General features: G+C 47.1%; 1 protein-coding gene across 2 annotated transcripts in view; it reads left to right on the plus strand.

Moving 5' to 3' along the window:
- The window catches only part of VWC2L (von Willebrand factor C domain containing 2 like), a 55,912-nt gene extending 48,177 nt beyond the window's left edge, over positions 1–7,735 (plus strand). The window contains exon 3 of one of the 2 annotated variants that reach the window (XM_064452110.1): positions 5,531–5,653. In XM_064452110.1, coding sequence (XP_064308180.1) covers positions 5,531–5,560 — 30 coding nt within the window. In that variant the 3' untranslated portion in view covers positions 5,561–5,653. Of the gene's footprint in view, positions 1–5,530 lie in introns of both variants that reach the window. The other variant, XM_064452107.1, reaches the window with a different exon arrangement.
- The last annotated feature ends 14,526 nt before the right edge of the window (positions 7,736–22,261 follow it).

The raw sequence follows: 22,261 nt of genomic DNA on the forward strand, positions 1-22,261 counted from the left end.
ACTAGAAACAGCTCCCCCAGTGTGGCACAACTTGCCAGCAGTAAATTCTCACACCCTGTTGCATTTGTGTTCAAGCTCCAAAAGCGAAGTTGTCAAGGCTCATTCACCTGAATGAGTGTCCATGGGGATGTTTTCAGGCTGTATCCATTCCTAAATAGTGTTGGGAAACACCACCGTCTTCTGCTTATCCCTTACAACTTTAATTGTGGAGCACATCATGCAGGAGCCTGAGGGATGGCTGGCTAAATTGAGTTGCTATTCAGCAGCTATCTAAACTACTGGTGCGAGGTAGATAAGTGTAGCCATCAGCACCTCTCTCCTTGACAACGTTATCCATTGACTGAATAAGCTAAATTCTCTTGGAGTCAGCCTTACTATTTCTTAAAGGGATGGGGAGGCTCTTAAAGGAGTGGTGGGACACATAGCATTATCGTCAGAAAATATTGGACTAAGGAAAATACCCCTCCTCTCTGAAATCAGACATTGTACCATGAGAAGTTCCAGCGAAGGCAATGAGCTTTTTCTGGTGCAAGATGCTACTCAGGGCAAATCTGAGTATCACAGTTGGCCTGAAGTGATTCATGCTTGCTCGCGGTACTTAACATTTGATTTCCTTTTATTGCTTCTTTGCACACACGAAACAAAATTCCGAGCTGTTGTAAGCCACGGGCAAAGCCGTTGAGTTCAGTAAAACCCACCCGAGGAGCAACTGGGAGCAGCCTGCAGCCCCCCAGCAGCTAGGCTGGTGTTCCGCGCCAAGTGACTCAAAAGCAACAGTGTGACGCTGCATGCTCATGGCGTTGGAGAGCACCAAACCCCACACCTGCTTTTTCCAGCTTTAACTCAGTGTCCAGGCAGGGTGCTCTTGAATTCATATGTTTTCCTCTGCATCCCCATAGTGCAGTGGTGGGGACTGTGCAGCAGATGTGGTTTTCCCCTGAGCGAGGATGGCTGCTCCTCTTGCATCTGGGCTGTGAGTTTTTTCCAGTGTGACAGGGACTGTCAGATATGGGGGGGCGTCGAGTTTCTTTAAAGCACCGCTGTGCCACTGAGTCCCAAGAGGACTTAATCTCACACCCTTGGGTAGCGTTGCATGATGTAGCAGCATGGGATTAGATGTATGCCCTCCGTACCAAGGTGCAGTTCAGCAGCACAACATGGGTCATCACCCAGGTATCTGGTCTTACGCATATGGTTGCAAAATCTGCCATCACTCTTCCCAAACAAGCCACATATGGTTTTTCTACATGTCTCCCATCAAAACAGCATCTGAATGACCCTAAAATATCTCCATAAAAATCTTCACAGTTGTTCTAGCAAATGCAGAGCGCTGTGGTCTTTTATCAGTATCAATTATATTAAGCAAAGCAAATCTCACAATTACGTTGTCTGTGGGAGCAGCAAACTTCTCCCATCAGTCTCCCCGAGCAAGGAAAAGAGGTTGATTACTGACCTGTTTTCATTGCAGTCATGGTTTAAGATGCTTTTACAAAGAGCAGAACAACAGCCCTTGCCCAGAGCAGCTTCTTGTTCTTACTGCTATGATCATAAGTAACTTTCTTGATGTGCTTGACATGTCATCAAATGTTTCTGAGCAGCATCTTCCTTTGAATAACAATAATAAAAAAATCCATGTTGCTGTGCTGTACTGTCTCGTTCTTTGTGACTTTTTTACATCCGTTTGGCAGATCCTGGTCTCAGCCTGCTCCTCTGAGCAGCACAAATCCACAGTGGGAGAAGCTCAGGACAGTCCCCAGTAGTGTGGGTTTGGGGCACTGGGCTTTTGAAATGTTGAGAGGTTGATCTAAGGAAGGAAAAAAAATACTAGTGAACTTAAAGGAGTCCGGTTAGCTCTGCTGCAGAGCCAAAACAGGACTTGGTTTCTTGTGGTCTTACAGGCTGCAGCTCCTCTAAGGCACATCGCAAAGCCATGTAGCATCCCCAGGTGCTGGATGTTGTCGCTGGCAGTGGCTTAGCTGTCAGCTGTATAAAAGCCAAGGTCGCTGGAAAACTCCCCAATGACTTGTGCCATTGCATAGAAAATGCCACTTGTCTGGGGCATGTTTTCAACTACATTTCAGCAGTGCCCTTCTCCGAGTGCCTCCTTCTCATGCCTCAGCTATGGGAGTGATGCTCACTGCCTCCCATACGGGACCAACAGGATCCACTTCTCCAGTGTAAAGGTGGGATAAGTGTAGATGAGAAAAAAATGCGTTGGCTGACAGTGACTGTGCTGGAAAATTGGATTTCAATGATTCCAGTCAGTGGGAATTTAAGTTGAATTAACAGAAATGGAGTGTGGAAATTTTGCCTTCCACTTGAAATACATGTTTCTGTAGGGGTGGGGATAGCAGGGAGGGGGAGAGAGGATGCAAAAATGCTCCATCCAGTTTGCTATGGTGGGCAAAAGAAAACATTTCACTCTGGCAATGCAGAAGTGGCTATTTTGAGAGAGTGCTGAAAAAAAAAGGTCCAGACCAGTGGTAGTGTTGGCCTAAATTAAAAGTACTAAGGTCTGACAGTAAAGGTGGGTGTCCCAAAAGGGCAGCAAAACATCTCATAGAAGGGCAGATGTCAGCAGAGCCCAAAGCCAGGTTTTCATCCATTTTGCTAAAAGCCAAGAAAAAGGGAAACAAATGCACTTGCTGTAATTTTGCCCTCAGTTCACCCTCTGAATACAGCTCCTTCCCTAGGTGTGCTCAGGTGATGTTTAGCCGGCCAGCCCCAGGATGCTCGGTGCTGCTTCAGCGAGGGCTGGTTTGGCCATCCTCCAACATTCCTCCCAGCTTTCAGTTCCTAGGATTTATCCAAAAGAGCCAAAATTTTCCCTCTTCACACAGTCTCTTTCGAGGGGATGGGTGGCAGCATACCAAGGATTTTCCGTTAGACACAGAGGCCGTTTGCCAGGTCCTTCCTGGCTCGATAGATGCCAGAGATCAGAGGGGCAGATTATTAGTGTTGAGTTACTATTTTGCAGAGCTGCCTCTTGTCCTTGGCCAGGGCAGGGACGTTGTTGCTGTGGTGCTGTCCCCAAAATGGGTCATCCACTCTCTGCCAGGAACCTCAGAGGCATGGGTGGTGCTTTTAGTACCTTTCCCTCATCTGTCTCCTCTTTTCGTCATGGTGTCTGCTTTCTGCGTCTTGACTCTGGGGTAGAGACATTAATGAGGGGTGTTAAATGATTTTTGTTTTTTTCCAAATGACCCCCCCCGCAGAAGCTCAAGAGGGAGAAGGGACCTGGGGCTGCCAGGAGGAAGAGGAAGGGCAGTTGTGACCATGATGGAACAGCTATGGGATGGACAGATAAGCAGGATGCAAGGAAAAATAAGCTTTTCCCCAGTTTGCCATTCCCCTTCGGTGAGTCCCAACTCGCTTGCCCTCGGCTGACCATGACCCCGAGCTGGGCTCTGCCCCTGCGGTGTTTCAGCACAGCGATGCAGCCAAAACCCTATGAAGGGGGCACAGGGTCCCCAAACCCAGGCTGGGCAGCAAAGGTTGACCCACCTGCAAGTGAGAAAACACACTGGCTCCCACCGCCGCCAGCTTACCGCCTGTTTTCAGCCACATCGAATGGACCAGCACTGCTATAAATCCGCTGTTGTTCAGCACCCGGCGAAGGCTGTGTCTGGAGACGCATGGGGGTGTCAAGGCAGTATTGGCTTCTCAAATGAGATGATTAACAGGCAGCTGCAGGGCAACAAGAGAGAAAACAATCTTCCCCTTTCCTTGCCACCCTAATCTCTGGAGGAAGCTTTCTGTTTAAATTTTAAAGAAAATGGGTTTTTGCTCTGGGAGCGTGGAGCAGGCTGTTGTGTGGAGGCTGCCCATCCTGGCCGTCCCCAACATTAGTGGGCACTCAGCGCATCCTGTTAAAGAGGGACAGGCACTTACTTCAATTTTAAATACAGCCAGCTACAATTACTGGTATTTTCATTGCATTTGACCCCCGGACATTTAATGGCAGCAAATGAGCCGCCTTGATGGCGCAGCCCCTGCTGGGTGTCATCACACAACTCCACCCACCAGACTTGATGAAGCAAAGAATTCAAATCTGTGTTGACGAGCACAGGCCGTGGCACGGGGCAGCCAGTGCAGGGACCCAAAGGCTGTGGGAAGAAGTGACAACTTCAGTGGGTTGCCAGAAACGTACCGCAGTTGGGATCCCAGCCTTTCCAACCGGGATCATGGCTTTTTCAGCCATGTGCACCATTTGGCTCCGCAGCAGCCTGAATTGCCTACATCTGGTTAAGCCTAGCTCTGTGAAACTCATGGCCTGTTGAGCTTAAACATAGGGTCCTGAGGAGCATCTTAGTGAAGTCAGGGCACTAATAATCCATGAGACGAAATTAATAGTTCTCTGAGGCTATAAAAGATGAGACCAGAGCATAGGGTTGGCTACAACTCGGCCTGTTTCCAGCCACGCAGGGACTGTATTTTCCCTTTCAAACAGTCTTAAGCCTTATTTTAAGCACTTGCCTATAATTTCATGTCTGTACATGCTCTCATCTTTCGAATGCACCTCGTGCACTGGAGGTGTAGATTAAAACCAGTGGCCAGCTGAAGGGTGACATTTCGGAGTGGCACTCAGGCCACGAGACACTTTTCAATGTCTTCACGCTTCGCTGATGCCACAAATGTGACTGCCTTGAATTTTTTTTTTTTTCCTTCTGTGTGCTGCTGACTCTGACATTAATTCCTGGCACTAACTGATGCAGGAGCAAGAGGAGAGGAAGAGAGGGTTTGCAGAGGGACAGCTGTGCAGTGGGTATTTGAGAAGGAGGAAAATAAGGTCCTTGCTGACATGCTGCTCAACTTTGATATTGCGTAATAAAGAAGCCAAAAAAATTAGCAATAATGAGAAGATTAGAGGAATAGCCCTTGAGATAAATGAGATTTTTATCAGAAAGCTTATTTGGGAGGTGAATTATTTTTGTTAATTTGATGCCATCAATGATATATGGTTAACAGCCCCAAGCTGGTGGGGGTCCCTGGGGTTACTGGGCATTCGGGCATGGCTGCCGTGGTCCTGGGGGATGAATTGGCTCCAATCCCTGCAGCTCAGCGCAGGCTCTCCAGGCTAGAGCAGTCAAGGCTGGTCTGTGTCCTGATGCTGGTCTTCATGGTCTTATCCAGTTCACAGCCAAATCTTAGGAGAAAGCGATACTAAATCAGTGGGCAACTGAGTAGTAAAAGCTGAGTGCATCGATCAGGCATCTGATACCATTTGTACTAGGGGCTGGGTACAGAAACAAAAAACCAAAAAAAGTTTCAAGATTTGGAGGGTTTTTCTTTATTGCCTGAGGGCATTGAAGAAACCTGAGACAAGTGATCGGCATGGGGTGAAGGCTTGGTACTGAGCAGGCTGGGAGAGTTGCTGCTGATTTCAGCAGTGGCGTTGTTGCAGCCAGAGCATGGAGAGCAGCTGGGGCTGAGCACCTGCCTGCTCCCAGGCACTTACAGCAGAGCTGCTAGATCCAGTTTAAAAACAAATAAAAGTATTTATTTTTATTACCCCCATGTGTTTTTGCAGGTCCAAACTGCTTTGCAGGAACCACAATAATTCCCGCCGGCATCGAAGTGAAGGTGGACGACTGCAACATCTGCCACTGCCACAACGGGGACTGGTGGAAGCCGGCGCAGTGCTCCAAGCGTGAGTGCCAGGGCAAGCAGGCTCTGTAGTGGCAAATCCCCCGCCAGCAGCACCGCCGGGCAAATCACCCGACGATGACGATGACAATGACGAAGGAACAGCTTCGATGCTGCACACGCGTCCGTCCTCCCGCCAGCTGCAACAGGGTCACCAGCAAAACCTGCGAGGGTTTCACACAAGCAGAGATTTTACTCGTGGGGAAGGGTCTCCCTCTCCCCCCCTCCTGCTCGTCTCTCACTTTACACACTACGTAACCGGTATCTAGGTATCTACTCCGCTTTTGTAATTATCAGTGCTTGATAGGGATGCGATGGTCAGATTTGGGGAAGAAAAAGCAAAAACAGCCCATGCAAGTTCTTGGCCTGGTGATGCCTCCGAGACTCTGATCACGCCTCTGCTCTCACTTTCTACAATGTGGATCGCAGGGTTTTCACATTTATTTATTTAAGTTTTTTTGCTATTGTGTTTTGGATTTTTTTTTTTAAAACCTCTTCTTCAGCTGGGATCACTGGGACAATACAGCTATGAATGAAGCGACGGATCATTTCTTTCATGTCTATACAGTGGGGGCCGGTAAGGGCAGGAGGGACATAGAAATTAAAAGGGAGGAAGGAGTTAAAAAAAAGAAAAAAACAACTGGAATGTAACCTGCGGAAGGACCGAGGTAGATGCACAGGTATACGACCGGACAGCCAAGACACAAGCTGTATCTGTGTTACACTTTCTCCACTGAGTGGGGACAATAAAGTCGAAGACACCTACACAGTCACCGTGACCTTGATCAGAGCCAGAGCCAACACCGGCTGTGCCGGCAGGCGGGGGCAGCGAGCCAGAATGCGTTGGAAAGGCACCAAGAAAGCAGCATCTTCCCTGCGTTGTCTCTGTGTGATGCCTGGCTGGGGCATCAGTGGTGGAGCAGGGGTAAGAGGGTCCCAGCTGTGCTGCGCCTCCGCCAGCTCTTGGGCCGAGCAGGCGTTTGCCTGCCTTGCCCCAGCCCTGGCTTGCTGACACCGAGGATGCTCTCGCTGGAGCCAAGGACATCAGTTCATTGACTTCAGTGACAGTGGGACTCGGCTGCCGCGAGTCAAAGTTAAAATATGTGATCCCCTGTCTGCCCATTGCCCTTAGGGAGGTTTCCAGAAACACCCCATCACTGTGCCACCACTAAACTGGCTCAGCTGGCAGGTAAGACCCTTTGCTGCAGCACAAGGGAGCTGCCCTCGCGCTCCCCCAGTCCCAGGAGCTTCCATACTGCTGGGGATAAAGCAAGCCAGGGTGCCCAGCGGGGCTGGGGATGGGCTGGCCATGTCCTTGGGAATCAGTTCTTGGTGAAGGGTCTCTCCAGAAAATGGCTGCGTGCCTGCCTGCAGGAAGGAGAGGTCCCTGCCAGCGGCCTCCGTCGCTCCGAGGGGAAGGGTCCCCTTCGGCCTTTTCAGCACCTCTTGCTTTCTCAGGCTGCAGCTTCCAAGCGCTACTGTGAGAGAAAAGCCACCAATGTCATTTCCCCTCTGCCCTGCCCAGGTGAGTGCAGGAGCCTTTCCCATCACTGTCCATGCTTGGTTTGCTGCTTTTTGGTCATGGCCATTATGGCGTCGGTGCTTATTTTGTTCGGACTTCAGTCCAGCACCTGCTCTTAACAGCGACAGCAGCAAATCCTCCTTACAGCATCCTCCACCGAAGTGGATCAGCACAGTGCGTCTCAGTTTATGCACACCGTTGCCTTTGTATTTTTCTTTCTTTCCTGTTTTCACGTCTTACTGCAGGGCAGGGCGTAGGACGAGCACTAGCGCGGTGATTGCCGTATGTCGGCTGAGCATTGGCTTCCTGCGATTTGAACTGGTACCATTAAAGAAGTCATCGCCATGTTTCTTTGTAAGCTGTTGCCTGTCATTGACTATCCGGTTTCAAAATTTTCAAACAATAGTGTGCCTGAAACTAGTGAGAAAAAAAAAAAACTACTCTGTAAAAAATGGGGGGGGTCCTAGAAACAATATTTGATGTGTAAAAGACTATATTATTAAAAAATTATTTTGTTAAATATAAAGTATGTGAACCAGCAAAAAATCCCCAAATTATATATTTGTGGTGTATTTTACTCTGCTCATCTTCCCCCCCCCAAGCTCCCAAGTTCCCATCCCATCCCTTGCTCCAGCCCCCGACTCTCTGCAGTGTTGGTGGGTGCAGCTGGGTGGGAGGAGCGGGCTCGGAGCCTGGAAACAGCTGCAGAAGGCCTTCGGATGGGGTGGGTTGCCCAGGGAGCGCCTCGGCAGTAAATCAGGAAATCAGCTTTGCTTTGCCGCAAGATACCTGCCAAGCCAGGATTCCCTTCTGGGGAGCTGTCGTGGACTAACACAACTCCCAGGCTCTCACTTTAATCTCCGTATGTTTTTTGCCTTTTTCTGGTGCCATTTTGTATTTTATGCTATTTCCTGAACATGGAAACTTGCTTTCAGTTCACAAATTCCATTTGGTACCTCCAGATGCATCATTATTTACAGTGATTAGTAGTTACTCTAATTAATTACATCTTAATTACCGTAGTTAATGTTTGTACAGTGCTTGGAACAAGTACAGCACTATACGTGCCACATATTATTATTTTCTTCATTATTAAGTACCATCTCCATGCCATGCTGTGCTACTTCATTATTTCCCAAGGAGTCACCGTAGTGCCCTTATTCCCTTCCCCAGGAGTACTTTACTCCCAGCTCCCACCGGGATGCTGTGGTGCTGGCTGCTGTGCCGGATGGGAGTGGGAAGAGCAGTATCTACAGCAAGTGGGATTGCTGAGCAGCATAGGGCTGCTTAGCTTTTCTGCCTCATCATTCAGGACATCGAGTCTAAAAACAAAATGGGGAAAAGAAAAGCTGATGGCGGGGGGGTGCCCCAAGGTTACACAGAGTGAGCTGGGGTGTGCGTTTGGGTGAAATGGTGGGGAAGCCCTGCGGATCCCATCAGACATGCTTCTGTGAGGTCTCTGCGAGATGCTGGCTCAGACTGGAGAAGGAATCCAATTCCCCGAATCCACACATGGGCACATTGTCCTGCTGGCGGATCCTGTTGCTCTCCCTGAGCACCAAGGTGGTGGTGGGGCAAGGTCTGGGGTCGCAGGGAGGAGCGATGGGCACAGATCGGGTTTTCTGAGGGTCTGCATGGAAGTCACCAGTCGTGGGTGGGAGGTGTTTCCACAGCTCCAAACACCTGAGGTGCTTGGAGCAGCAGCCCTGAAAGTCATCACCACCAGCACTGCTTCGTAGCAGCCCATCTTGAGCCAGACAGCATGGATCCAGGATTGAAATCCCATCAACCTCTCTGCAGATGCACTATTTTTTTCCTGAACCAAAGAGTTTCAGCCTCATCTCAATCTTCTTCTTTTCTGCCTTTTTTTTTTTTTAATGTTTTAGTTCATTTCTCCCTTTAATTAATCACAGCTCTGGGCCAGCCAGACCCATTAACTACTCTTCTCATTTAGACCTTTCAGAGATGCAGTTGCAGATGCAATTTAATTTGTTGACCCATGATCGATAACAATTAATACCATCTCTTTAATCTTGTTGAAAGGTTTGTCCTGGGCTTCCAGAGGCTGCCATCTCGAGGGAAAGGTGTCCGTTACATGTGTTATTAGATGGGGTAGCACAACCTCCCCTGCGGGCACCGTCCTTCCTGTCCCCCCGGGCTGGTGCTCTTGAAAATACATGAAGCATTCATGGGACGTGGAGAAGCGGAAGAGGTGGACGAAGGTCAGGGAAGATGCTGAGAGGTAGAGAGAAGAGCCGGGGCTTGGTAGGGCGGGAAGCAGGGGGAGGTGGAGTTGCTGGGTTGGAAAGATGGGGGGTAAAGAGGGCAGCATGGTGGGAGGTAGAAATGATACAGTCTAGGAGGCGTGGATAGAAAAGGGAGCCAAAAGGTCTCAAATTGGAGCAAAAGAGCAGATAGCTTAGAGGCAACACCTTCAGCATGACAGTGAATTTTGCACAGGACACACCCCCAGAGCCAGAAAGGTGATCCTTCCTCCTGGAGTGCTTTACGCCCAAGTCTCACTTCAATGCCACTTTTTACCCACAAAGTGCAGCAGCTGTGTAGCACCCCCCTCCTCCTCCTCCAAGCAGTGGGAAAGCCCACCTCGAGAGCACCACCTTTTCCCTGCCCTCATTAATATGCCATTACCCAAGATTATTTTATAATTACGGAATTATTTCCTGCACACCCTGGAGGGGAACTGTCTCAGCTCTGGATCACCTGTGAAGCATCAGCAGGGCAATGTCATTCTACCCCAGGAGCCTGCAAGGCACACTCAGAACCAGGCTAAGGCTCGGTAAAAAACTGGGCTTTGGGTACCCTCCATCCTACCATCCCGCCCAGACGGCTCCGTGCAGGACCAGGATGCAGAGCACCAGTGCTCCTGAGTCAGCAGCACATAATGGCTTCAGTGGCACATGAGTCGAGTCCCATCTGACGTGCCCGTCCCCTGGCTCAGCTGCCACGGCCGGCAGGGATGCCAGAGCCGCTGCAGCAACCCCTATTCAGCTGCAGCTCTGCTAAATGTGAAGGCAAAGAGCAAATCCTCTGCTTCCAGCACAGCACGAGCAATCATGTGTTTCTCTTTGGTGGCTCTTAAAGGGAAAAGAGGGCCTATGTGAATGTATAGCAAATTAATACCTTTTATATAGCAAAATTACATGATTTCGCAACATCAAGTAAATACAGAAAATGAAAAATTAATCAAAAAATCCACCTTCCTTTGTAGTGTGGAAGGTTAGCTTTTAAAAGACAGGGAACAGTGTGCATGGAAAGGAAATGAGTGCCTGTATTTATATATTTAATATACCGTATATTTCTATTTGCAGATACAGTTCCTATGCTTTCCTAGTGACTTTTTTTAGGAAAATTATCTTTCTACCATGACTAACTTCAGTATCTAAAAGAGCTCTGCTCTCAGAAGATGCCCATTCATGCCCCTACTCAGCCTCACTGTTCCTGTGTGCCCCAAGGAGAGACAGCAACACCCCAGTGCCACAGGCTGCAGTGAGCGTTTTGCACACAAATATGCCCAGCATGGGACAATAGGACAATGTCCAACAAGACGTGGTGACACGTGCTTCCCTCTCGACACAGGAGCTCTGGGAACATGACTATTTTGGTTCACATACTAAGGTGATGGAGATCCTCCAAGTTCTCTTCAGGGGGGCTCTCAATGCACAGGAGTTTGTAGGACAACCATGACCTCGGTCCACCCTCCAAGCCACCTAGACAGAAGCTGACTTTGCCTCGGAAACCTTTTAGCCACCATGGCCACAGACTGGCATCCGAATTGATAGCAGAGGAGTGCAGAGTAGATGGTTGGTATTTTTTTTTCCCAGCAGCTCCACATAGGAAAAAAAAAGCACCTAAGATCCACAGAAACCCCTACAACATATCATCTTAACCCAGGTAACTGCCCTCGCTCACTGAATTGCTGCTTTCGGCAATTTCCTTTCCTCTACCCGTGGGCATGTGTGCTCAGTCAGTGAAATCGGGAACAGGCAGGGCCAGCACAGGCATCGCATAAGTAAACAACAATGAGAGGCCCTGATGTAGCCAAGGGACCTATATTAAGTCATATAAAATATTATTTGGGGCCTTACTGTGCTTTATGTGCATAACCAGCCCAAGGCAAGGAATAATAATCCATTGCCAAGATGTGCCATTTTTCTGGACACAAGATGTGCAAGCTCAGAAAAAGGGATAATTATGTGCCAGGAAGTTGGAAGAAAAGATAAAAAACCAACAAGAAAGCTAAGTCCTTTCGGATGGCACAGAGCTAGACAGTGTCCCCACCAGCGCTGGCTGGTGTCCTCCCCACCGAGGCCAGGCAGATGTGTGATGGTTGCAGCCATCTGCACAGGCAGCCTCATCTTTTGGGCAGGCAGCCAGCTGGGTGTTATTGATGGTTGTTCATCAAGAGAGGGATGAAGCCTCTCCTTTCTCAGGGAGTTCATGTTCTCTAACCATGCTGGTTCCTCTGGGGTCACTATTAATTGGTTATCTGCGTACCAGGGAGTTGCCAGCTGATATTTTCTTGGCACTGGACTTTCCTTAGAAGAAGAGAGAAGGTGGGTAGGGTAGCACCAAGAGGCATTATCTGACAGTTTCAGGGTGTCCTTCCCAACACCTTTCCAATCCACAGCTGTGCAGCATCCCTGACACTGGTACCTATGCCTGACCCCATCTCAGAGCCGTGTCATCAATGCAATGCAGAGAGCTTTCTGCTCATCTGGCTGGTATGGGGCTCAGCACAGTCAGCTCTCCTGTGGTCTCTCCACTTTGGTGGCCCAACGAGCCAGGCGAAAGGACCCTTTGCCGTGTGATTTTCTGATGTTTGCTTCAGATACAGGAGATGGCGATCTGGGGAAAGGAGGGAGCAAAAGAAAGAGTGAGCCTGAGCTATTAGGCTTTAGCCTGAGCTATTAGGACAGAGCAGGATTTCAATAATAATTAATGCCACTATTAAAGATGCACATTTAGATTATAAGGCACCTGGCATTGGGAAGGACGCAGTCAAGGTATTTTTGGTCATTACAACATACACACAATGTTTCATGCTGCTGGTCTCTTTATGGTGATAATTCATGAAGACTTGAAGGGAAACCACTGGGCCACTCCCTGACCTGGTTACCCATAGGAATTATCCTGTTACCCACATGGATTATCCCATCAGGTAGTTCAGCGGTGGCTTGGCTCTGTTTGGACAAAGGGCCAAATCCCAGCCTAGGGAGTTTTGGAAAAATCATACAAATCTGGAAGACAGATCTCAAAGGAAGCAGGTGAAAATGGTGCTCATCAACTTTACGTTGTCCCTCTCGATGATGATGAGAGCAGAGGCTGAAGACCATGCCTTGGAACGGGCTATAAAGATGAGTGTCCTGCCATCAGCTGAGCAGCCAGTGTGCCAGGCACTGGTTGGCTGGGGCCAGCGGGCTCTGGCTTTCGGATCCTTGGGTCCTACCTTGAACGACTTTAGAAGAGGCTACAATAAAGCCAAGGTGAGGTGTTCAGATGGCCTGCTGAAAAGTGTTGTCTTAAGTATTTACATCATCCTCAACACTGCCATCAAGTACTTGGTTAATAAAAATCATTACAGTTTAACAGATAGGGACTGGTGATCTTTGCTCTTTTCTTTACTTAGCTGGCTTGATGGATGTAACCTCTGCTTTGCCAGAACGGTTTTCTGGATTTCCTATAGCCTGGTTCTGTTCCTGTGATTTAGCTGTATTTGCCATTTCTCTTTTTTGTTAAGAACAAAAGCTTTGCTGATTTTTATGTATTAATTTATTTTTTGAGGGGGCGGCAAACAGCTTCCCAGGAAAAAAAGTCATCCTTACTGTTTTGAAACAGAGCTGTTCTGGAGTCATGCTGTGTTAACAGACTGTCTTCATCCCGATCATGGACGGATGTCTGCACTTCGAGGGGGAGCTGAGGCAGGGTGGGAAAGAAAATGGTAAAAATGTGAGGAACTTGTTCTCCTGCAAATAATCCACTCCCATACGTGCTGAAACGCTCATTTTGCAGTCCATTAAGCTCAAGTTAATGCAGGTAGAGCATGTCTGGCATCGAGAGGATGGTAAAGGTTTCGAGTTTTAATTTTACTCAGATGAAAAATACTACATGTTCCTGGCCAGTGTCGGTACTTGTGCAGCAAAGACAACAGGCCCCACAGGAAGCATGAGGCCAAGGTTAAAGCACTTCTAAGTCAAGATGCTACGATACCCAAAGAAGCAATTTCCCATTGTATTGCGTATCTTCTGGCACTTTATCAGCATGAATAGAAACTGCGGGCGAAAGGGGTGTGCAGGGACCCATCGGAGCTGCAGATGGCTTTAAATTTCCCCTTCCTCCATATTCAAGGTTATCCTCTTGGCTTGCTGCAGGGCTGTGCACTTGGGCTAATTGCATCTCTAAACAAATAGTAGCATTGCCCCTCCTCACCCTACTAGCGTGAAAAGACAGCAAATGGAGACATGCCTGGAAAATAAAGCATGTTTGTTGTCATGCTGTGAAGCCCCATGGGATATTTTAGCCCTCGTGCTTTTACTTCAATCATCCTGAATCCCTCTGGTTTTGTCAGAAGCGTGAAAAACAGCAAATGGAAGGAGGCACAAGTGCCTCTGGCAGGGAGCAGGAGGCATGTAGGGAAAGACAAACCCTTTGCAACCACTTAAAATGTCCCCGATGGTGGAAGAGTCCCCCTGGGCTAGTGGACAGCATGGGAAAAGTGGACATACCACAAACGCCGTGAGACATGAGGTTTTCCTGCCTGCTCCTCTTGGGTGCTTTTGAGAAGACACAAGGCTGGTCTCCATGCAGCTGGAGCTTAGGGACCAGTGCATCATTTGTGTTCCCACCTCTCACCAAAATTGCTAGCAGCAGCCTGGGCTCCATCCCTCTAGATCTGAGAAAGTAGATCACAAACCAAAACCATCATTTCCTAGGCCAACCTCACCCAATGTTTGTATGTTGCCAGTGACTGTGATGCCTTGTAGCAGAAATACAGGAGTTTTCTCCTGTAGGTCAGTGAAGAAACAGAAATTTAGGTGGATGCATGTCTGAATTTCTGACCAGTGAAGCAGACACACATCCTTTGAAGGAGTTACCCAGCAAGAAAAGTCTCACTGGCCAAGCCTGGCCCATTGCACCACCAGCCTTGAACAGAGTGGAGAGAAGGTTTAGAGAAATCCATGTGCACCACAGACTTGTTCCATCATTTCATCAGATAGACTCTTGTTGGGTATTATCCAACAAGTGGCGTTTGGCCTTTGGTTTTGAGAGGAAATAGAAATACCCATAGGATTATAATGCATAGCAAAGATTTTGCTACCTCCATGTGGAGGGGCAACCAGTGGGCAACAATGCCTTTTCCTAAGGAAACCTTGAGGTATCACAGCCTTTCTGGTACCAATAAACAAGAAGCTGAGCAGGTTAGAAAATATGAAAAGAAAGAAAACATGAAAACGGCTGAGACACATTTCCTTCTAACGTGCACAAATCTGGACCAGAGTCTGCTCATGGAAAAACACAAGGGAAAAAAAGGGCAAAGATGCTACATCCAGCACAGTGACACCAGGAGTCTCTCACCATTCCCAGACCTGATTTTAATAGCTCCATTCATGACACTGAAATTATTCCCAGGGGTATGAGCAACAGACCCCTCAATCCAATTTTCTCTTATCTATTTGGCGATAAACGTACATTAATCCGATGCCAGCTAATCTGCACCACCTCTCTGACCCTGGAAACTTGTACCTTTTGCAGGTAAAAGTGAACGTGGTAGTTTTCCAGACACTGGTGTTTGGATGCACCGTGTAATATCAAAGTGACAACAGCTGGAAATGCGATATTAGTAGGATAGATCACATCAAAAAATTGGTCAATTTAGTTATATTAAATAAGTGCATGGCCTCAAATTCCTAAAGAGAAGCAGCTGGTATAAAAGTGATATAAATACAGATGCAATGTCTTATGAGTTTTATTCTTATTCTTTTTTTATTAACAAATTTTTCATTCTTCCCCTGCTGTGGCAATGCCATGCGATAAAGGGCGAGGGCTTGCTTACCTGCAAAACAAGAGCTTTATTACTCGTTCTGAAATAGATCGTTTACAACAAGAAGTGGTATTAATAAAGTTTGGGGATAGCCAATTGGAGAGAGCTGTGTTTCATATCGCTGCTAGTGACAGCTAGCTTTAGGAAGGAAAATGAAATGTTAACCAAAAAGCCATTTCCAAGAGAAATAGCCCCACTGTACATCATCAAACTAATAAAAGCATGCAGTCATGTAACACAAGGAAATTCCTCCTTCTCTTGGTCACAAATAATTTTTACCCCATTTCCCCATGTACTCAGTCTCAGAACACAGTTGCAGATTTCTATCAGTTTTGTTGGTGAATTTATGTGTCTCTTTACTGATCACCTGCTTCTTCTCATCTTGGTCTTTTTCATTAATGAATCACGGAAGCATTAACTAATGTTTAAGAGGGAGATAGCTGGCTTTTTTCTTCTGTGGTTCACTTAATCAGAAGTGGCCCTGCGTAGTTCAGTTATAAGTAGGAATCCAGAAATGAAGAGCAGTTACACTTCCAGGTTGTGCTTTACATACCCAGCAGGAAACATTTTATTATAAAATTTTAAATTAGAAGAAGGGACCTAAAGCAGCATCAGCTTCCAGAAGAAGCCCAGCCTTCACCAACTCTCATTGCAGATGCTTTACAAGTTTTTTTTTTTTTGTAGAAAAATCAGACCTACTGCAGTGACAAAGAGGAAGAGAGCTCTTCTGAGAACTTGACTCGAGACATCAGCTCGCCAGCAGTCTTGACAGCAAATGGAAAGCGAAGTCGAGAGGTGGGGGGCTGCTCTTTGGTCTCAGTGGTTGAGGAGTGGAAGAGCCCTGAGGCAGACTCCTGAACAGCATCAGACCGTGGCAAATGCCATGGTGGCCTCAAGCAGGTGGGACACAGGTGTCCCTCAGCCATAGGTATATCCATCAGATCTTTTCCCTTGGCTTGTGCAGAAGCAGGTTGAATGTTCAGGGTAAACAGAGGTATTTTATGGGTTTATATACAAAACCCATTCATTATCATTGAAACAATAAAGACTCTGAGGGCTTAGTACTTCTGAGAAGTCAAGTTCATGGTGTTTTCAAGATTGACATCCTGAACTGAGATAGAGAAAACCAAAGGACCCAAAGTAGTTTGATGTGATTTAGTCAAGGGCTCCAGCACAGCCAGGGTTGGATGCTGGGTGTCTCAGGATCCTGTCCTTGATGTCAGCCACCTGGATTAGCCACCAGAATGAGAGAAGATGCACAATGTTAATGACTAAGACTAAAAACAACAAAGGAGAGCTGCTTCAAGGCAGAACAGGCTACCTCTGTCTTCTCATCAGACAAACCCTTCGACAGACCCTCCCAAGGCACAAATCACTGCGTGTGTTCCATATTTCTAAATGAAATGTTGCTACAATAACAGATCTCAAGTGTTCCCTAAAGGCACGCTGTTCGATATTTATAATCACTTAATAAACACATGAGAAATGGCACAGTACAGCCCTACATAATCTATGTTCAATGATCCTTGGTGACAAAGTGTAAGTGACCAAATCCCTTTCCAGGTCTAATGATATTTTGCTCTAGTAAGCCAGTGATCTATCTCGTATGGCAAAAATAAAGCACTCATGCATAAAATTAATACAGTAAGCTCTGAAGTCATAAAGCTTTCAGTCTGTGATATATTAGATGGGAAAATGACTAACCTGTAATTCAAGTTCTCCTGATGCCTTATTCCTGACAGGTTGTAGGGTCACCTAGGCTTTGCATGATCAAACTGGGCTATTTCAGAAGCATATGAATTATTAACAAATCAGTTAGGAAGGCCATTAGGGTCATGTGCATAAAAAAGCCCTGCGAGGGCACAGGTAGCAGCTTCTCTCACAGAGGTCAAATGTTTCTGTTCTTTCCAAACCTTTATAAGAAAATTTAAAGCAAATCACCTCTATCCATTCTGTTCCCCTCACTCCTTCTAGGAGAGCTCAAAGGTGTTTCAACACTTACTGAAGTAGCTGGGACCTCCTTCTAGGCAGATTTCCCTGGTATTTAATAGCACAGACACAATTCCCATGTAGGCCTCCAATATAATCGAGAACAGTTTGCTAGAAATCCACAAAAACCATGATGGCAGTGTGCACATGCAGCCTAAGCCAAGCACTGTTTCCAGAAACACCACCTCATTTCTCACTCCCATGAGCCTCGTCACACACACCCCCGCCTTTCCAGTGCAGTGGCAGACTGGCTGCTGGTTGTCTCTGAGGCTCTGGACCATGCCCGGACCATGCCCAGACCATGCTCGGGCTGGTGTGCTGTTGCAGACTCACCTACCACATGTTGTGTAGCCCTCTGGGAGCTCTTGCAGTGTTCTGGTCTTCTGTACCAGTGCAAACCAGTGTCAGAGAACATTTCTGCAGCTACCTGGAGAAAGTGAGGAACCATCCAGAAAGCGAGGGCAGGGGTGGTGAAGCAACCAGCAGCATCATGAGCCTGCAGCACGAGTGAGGGCTGTAAAAGTGCATTGCTGTTTCAAAGCCTGTTCCACGCAGCACCTTGGTGGGGTCCTATGGAAAGCAAATACAAAAACCCTCATGACATGCTCATTAGTGTCAAATATTGAAATTACGTCTCTGCATGCATGTTGCATACCTTTTCATCACTGATTGTAATATCTCAGGGACAAGAATCCAACCCAAAGACAAATTTTCAAGGTCCTTCCACAAGAAAATGCAAACACTGCTTCTTCCAACTGTGTGTGCGGCAGGGCTAACACACAAGAACATACCGTGGACTCCATCGATCTGCAATCCATGCCTTGCTTCAACCAGAAAAATAATTATCCTTTGCATGTGAAATGATCAAAGTCCTTAAAATAAAAAAAATAAAAAAAAATCAAACTCCAGCTCCTCAATCAGGAACACTGCCAAGCTATCGAATCAATAGGTTGTTAGATACTTGAAGTATGGGAATATGTGAAAGCTATCAAATGATTTCTTTGTTAATAAACTGCTACGGTAATTACCGTTAGAATAGAAATGGAAAGATACAGATCAGAAATGGAAAGCTGTGAATGGTTTCTCATTAAGTGAAATTAAAGTGCATGGGATTTTTTTTTTTTTTGGACTTGATTCTGCAATGTTTTGAACTCGCACACCCAGAGCTGCTCATGCACCCAGCTTCGTGTAGCCCCATTTCACCTCAATATCTTAGAATCGTAGAACAGAATCATAGAATCTTCAAGTCAGTGAGCCTCCAGTAGAGGAGTGCTTACCCAGAGAACAGTCAGTTAAAGGCAGGGGCATGGGAATGTTGCACCTTGCAGAACTCAGCCCCATACACAGTGCCCCATCCTGGAGCAGCTCAGCCTGCAACGGTCGTCACAGAGGTGTCCACACTGGGGCTCAAATAAGCCCACTGCAGTTGTTCTCCATGAGCCACAGATTTTAGTGCCAATCCTCAGTCTGAAAAACAGCATGGTACTGAGAAATAGCAGTGACAAGATTCAGAAATCGGGAGCTGCTGTTTCACATAGCAGTGAGTTAGCCATGCCTCACCTTGTATGTACCACGTCTACGCTGCTGCCCAGTCCCTCAGCTCGGCCAGGGGTGGAAAGTGGGATAAAACTGAGCACGGAGAAGCAGGTTAGATGTGTGGAAGGACCTTGGGGAAACTGGAGACCTGAGGGTCGAGTCCTGGTTTGGGCTGGGCAAGAGAGCATGGGAAGACTAAGGGTGAGAGTGTGGCTTTCCACGTGGTAGGCGGCTCCAAGGGCAAGGAGGTTCAGCCCATGCTAAGCGAGTGCTAATCACAGCCAGCCAGCATGAGAGCATCACAACCCGAATACTTAATTTTCAAAGGACTGTGGTGCTAAACCATAAGGTTTCAGTTAAAGAATGTGTCAAGTTCTGCAAATCATAAATACACCAGGAGCCCTCCCTACGCCTCCCGCTTGCTACCTGTGGTCATTAGACTAATAGATTTTTTCAGCCAAAAAGCTTGACCTTATCTAAAGTGCAGGTCAGGGAATGCAATGAGATACACTTGGGGTTCAGCTTCACTCCAATTAGCAGGACAGAAGCTGTCACACTGGCTTTGGGGAGAGGAGGGAGAAAACCATTTGCTGCAGATCAAGGAATAGTCCAGCTGTTAGAGCTAGCTCAGCTGCCTGCACAAGAGCCTGAACTACCCCGACATCATTCCTCCTTAGCTTGCCTATTGCTGAGAGAGCACATGGGTGAAAGCACATCTTCCTTCATGATGTAGGAGATGCAGAGCAAGTAGTCCACTTGACAAAAAAAGTAGGTCTCAAAAACCCCAACTCTTTTTGTGAGGAAAAGAAAGATTGTGGAGGCTGGGAAACACCTGAAAAGTATTATTCAACAGCTGCAAATCCCACTTTACCCACAGTGCTTAGACAGGACAATATTAATAGCCCCACAGCTTTGCACGTACAGAATTTCAAGTGCTTCCAGACCCTTTCCAGACCTAATGTATTTACTGAAATTGGTTGTCTTCTACTAGCACATAAAGAAGAAGGGGGGAAAAAAAGGACTAATGGATGTACATTAACCTTTTGGTACTAGATTTCCCGATACTAGCTACTAATGCAAAATCCATTAGAAGGAAATGTCTGGGAACCATGGTGCGTAAATGTTATAATGCAGTGAATAAGCCTGTAAAAATCTGAAGCGGGCATGGTAGGGACAGAGACCCATGCAAAGGTGGTTGCAAGTGCAAGACAATTAAAGAAAGCTCTCTGATTTGCTTTAGGCAGAGAATCCCTGCGAAAAGCACCTGGAGAAGTAAAGATTTGGAAACTGAGCTTTGCAGCTGCCCCTCTTGCAGGAGAATTTTGTCGCTCACCCCAATGGCAGAGCTTTGAAGTGCCTGCATAAACCTCTTCCATCGTCACACGAACTCTTTGCCTTGTGTCTGTTTTTTCCTCCACCTGCCTGCCTGCACAAGCATTGCCCAGTGTGCTGGTCAATGGGAGATGTTGTACGGGAGATGAAATGGCTCTGCTTGCTCTGACAGGCTTTCACCACAGATGCCTGGTTGATGGGCAGTGCAACACCACTCCATAAGGACATGAGCTCCTTCCCAAGTTCTCAGCTGGCCTGGGCAACAACAAAACAATTACTTCCATCCTCTGGGTGCCCGAGCTCCTGCCTGTCATGGAAAAAGTAACCCCTCATCGCTTGCAGAAACACTACAAGAAGCTGTTTCCTAATGAAACGCAGGCATGCTTCTGTGGGAGGTAACCCCAGAAACAGCTGCCCAGAGAAATCAACTGTTCAGTCGTCCAAGCATACACAAAATGATCTTTTTTAAAATCACCTTTTTGAAGATGAGAGAAATACCAGGAGCAGCCTGGGCATACTGTAAAGCAGGAGTTGAAGAGGTGGGAGCGATCTTGGCACTGAAGACACAAAACAGCCTCAAATACCTTTATTTGAGGAATTCTTCACTTGCTGGGTGTTCTGCTTCAAAATTGTAACATTTAAGTGCTTTTCTTTCAGGGATGTGAAGAGAAAGGGGAAAGAAAGAGACCAGAAGTGAATATTATCATTTAAAACGCAAAGACTGTTTCAATAGTTACCTTAATGTGCACTAATTAGGTATGGGAATATGCAACGCATCCCAAGGGCTGGTTATAGCCTCTTTCCCTGTTGCCCTCAGGCATGTTTCACTGCCATGATCAAATATTTTAAAATGTACAAAAAATTATCACCTGTAGGGCACAAAAGAAAGTTGTGGTTTAGCTGCCTCACAAGTCACAGCTAAAAAGCCATCTTCCTAAAACAGACGAGGCCACAGTCCAGTTTCATTTACCGTCTGGAGCCAGCCAGAAGCTGTCAGTGCCCATGTGGGGCTCCTTACATCGGCCAGGACAGGAGGTTAGATCTGGACAAAAACTCTCTCTCTGGGTGCTGGAGCTCCCAGTACTTGGTTCATCTCACAGCTCCCCATGGAACCTCTTCAGGTCTTTGGTTGTCATCTCTGTCCTTTCCTCCATCCAACTGTGAAGTCCTCGAAGGGCTAAGTCTAGGTATGACTGGGCATACACCACCACATCAAAGGCAGCTTGCACCTCAAATGGGATAAGAATGAGATTTTTGCAAATGTCTTTGCAATCTCCTGGCCTTGGGGCTTTCTCTAGGGTACCAAGCAGCACAGCACCTGGGGTGAGCAGGAGCTAAGCAGAGTTACCTTCCACCTATGGCCCACTTCTGCTATCTTGAGCCTTGCCTGCTTAAACATGGAGCCAGTTCTCCTCCCGCCTCACCAGGGTGCACATTTTCTGTCTTTATAGAATTAGAGCATGCTGTTTGCAGGGAGAAGGTGAATGAGGACTTTGCACCTTTATGTGTTTGTGAAAACCCTTCTCTCCTTTTCTGATCATACCTGTCAACTTCTTTGCTCATGCCCATAGTGCAAGTGCTATCTCCATTTTAGCAGAGCACTATGATGCCATCCAGAGGTTGATCCAGAGCTGGCGGTAACTTGCCTGGCCTTCATTAGGAAGTGTGGTTCCTTCTGACTTGTGGATCTAATGCAACTTGCCCTTTGAATAGTGTGCACCACAACGGCAGCATCTTAATGCAGGAGCTGCTTATTCAATTGCTTGTTCCTCTGTATGTGAATTTGGGGGCTTCAATTTCAAAGCCCAGAGCTCCATTTCGCATTCATAATCTATCTTTGCAGTCCAAATCCAGTCTGAAGTACCTGACTGCAGGTGCTCAAAACCAAGTGAAAACGTATGGCTCACTCCAAGTCCAGTCTCTTCTGATAGCTGACTACAGCTGAGTTCACTGTGCCTGGCCCTTTTGCACCCCCATACTGTTAGGACCTACCTGCTTCCCTGCATGCTAATAACACTTCAGGCTGAAATGCATGAGGAAATAAAAGCAAGGTTATGAGATTTTTCCTTGGCTTTGGCAGATATAAGTGGAATGCAGCACGAACAAATGAAATCCTGGCCTCTTTTCTCCCCCCACTTTCTCTGATGAGAGCATCCTCAGTATCTGCAGAGATTGGT

This window comes from Phalacrocorax carbo, chromosome 5 (genome assembly GCF_963921805.1).
Source record: "Phalacrocorax carbo chromosome 5, bPhaCar2.1, whole genome shotgun sequence".
Classification (NCBI taxonomy): Eukaryota; Metazoa; Chordata; class Aves; order Suliformes; family Phalacrocoracidae; genus Phalacrocorax; species Phalacrocorax carbo.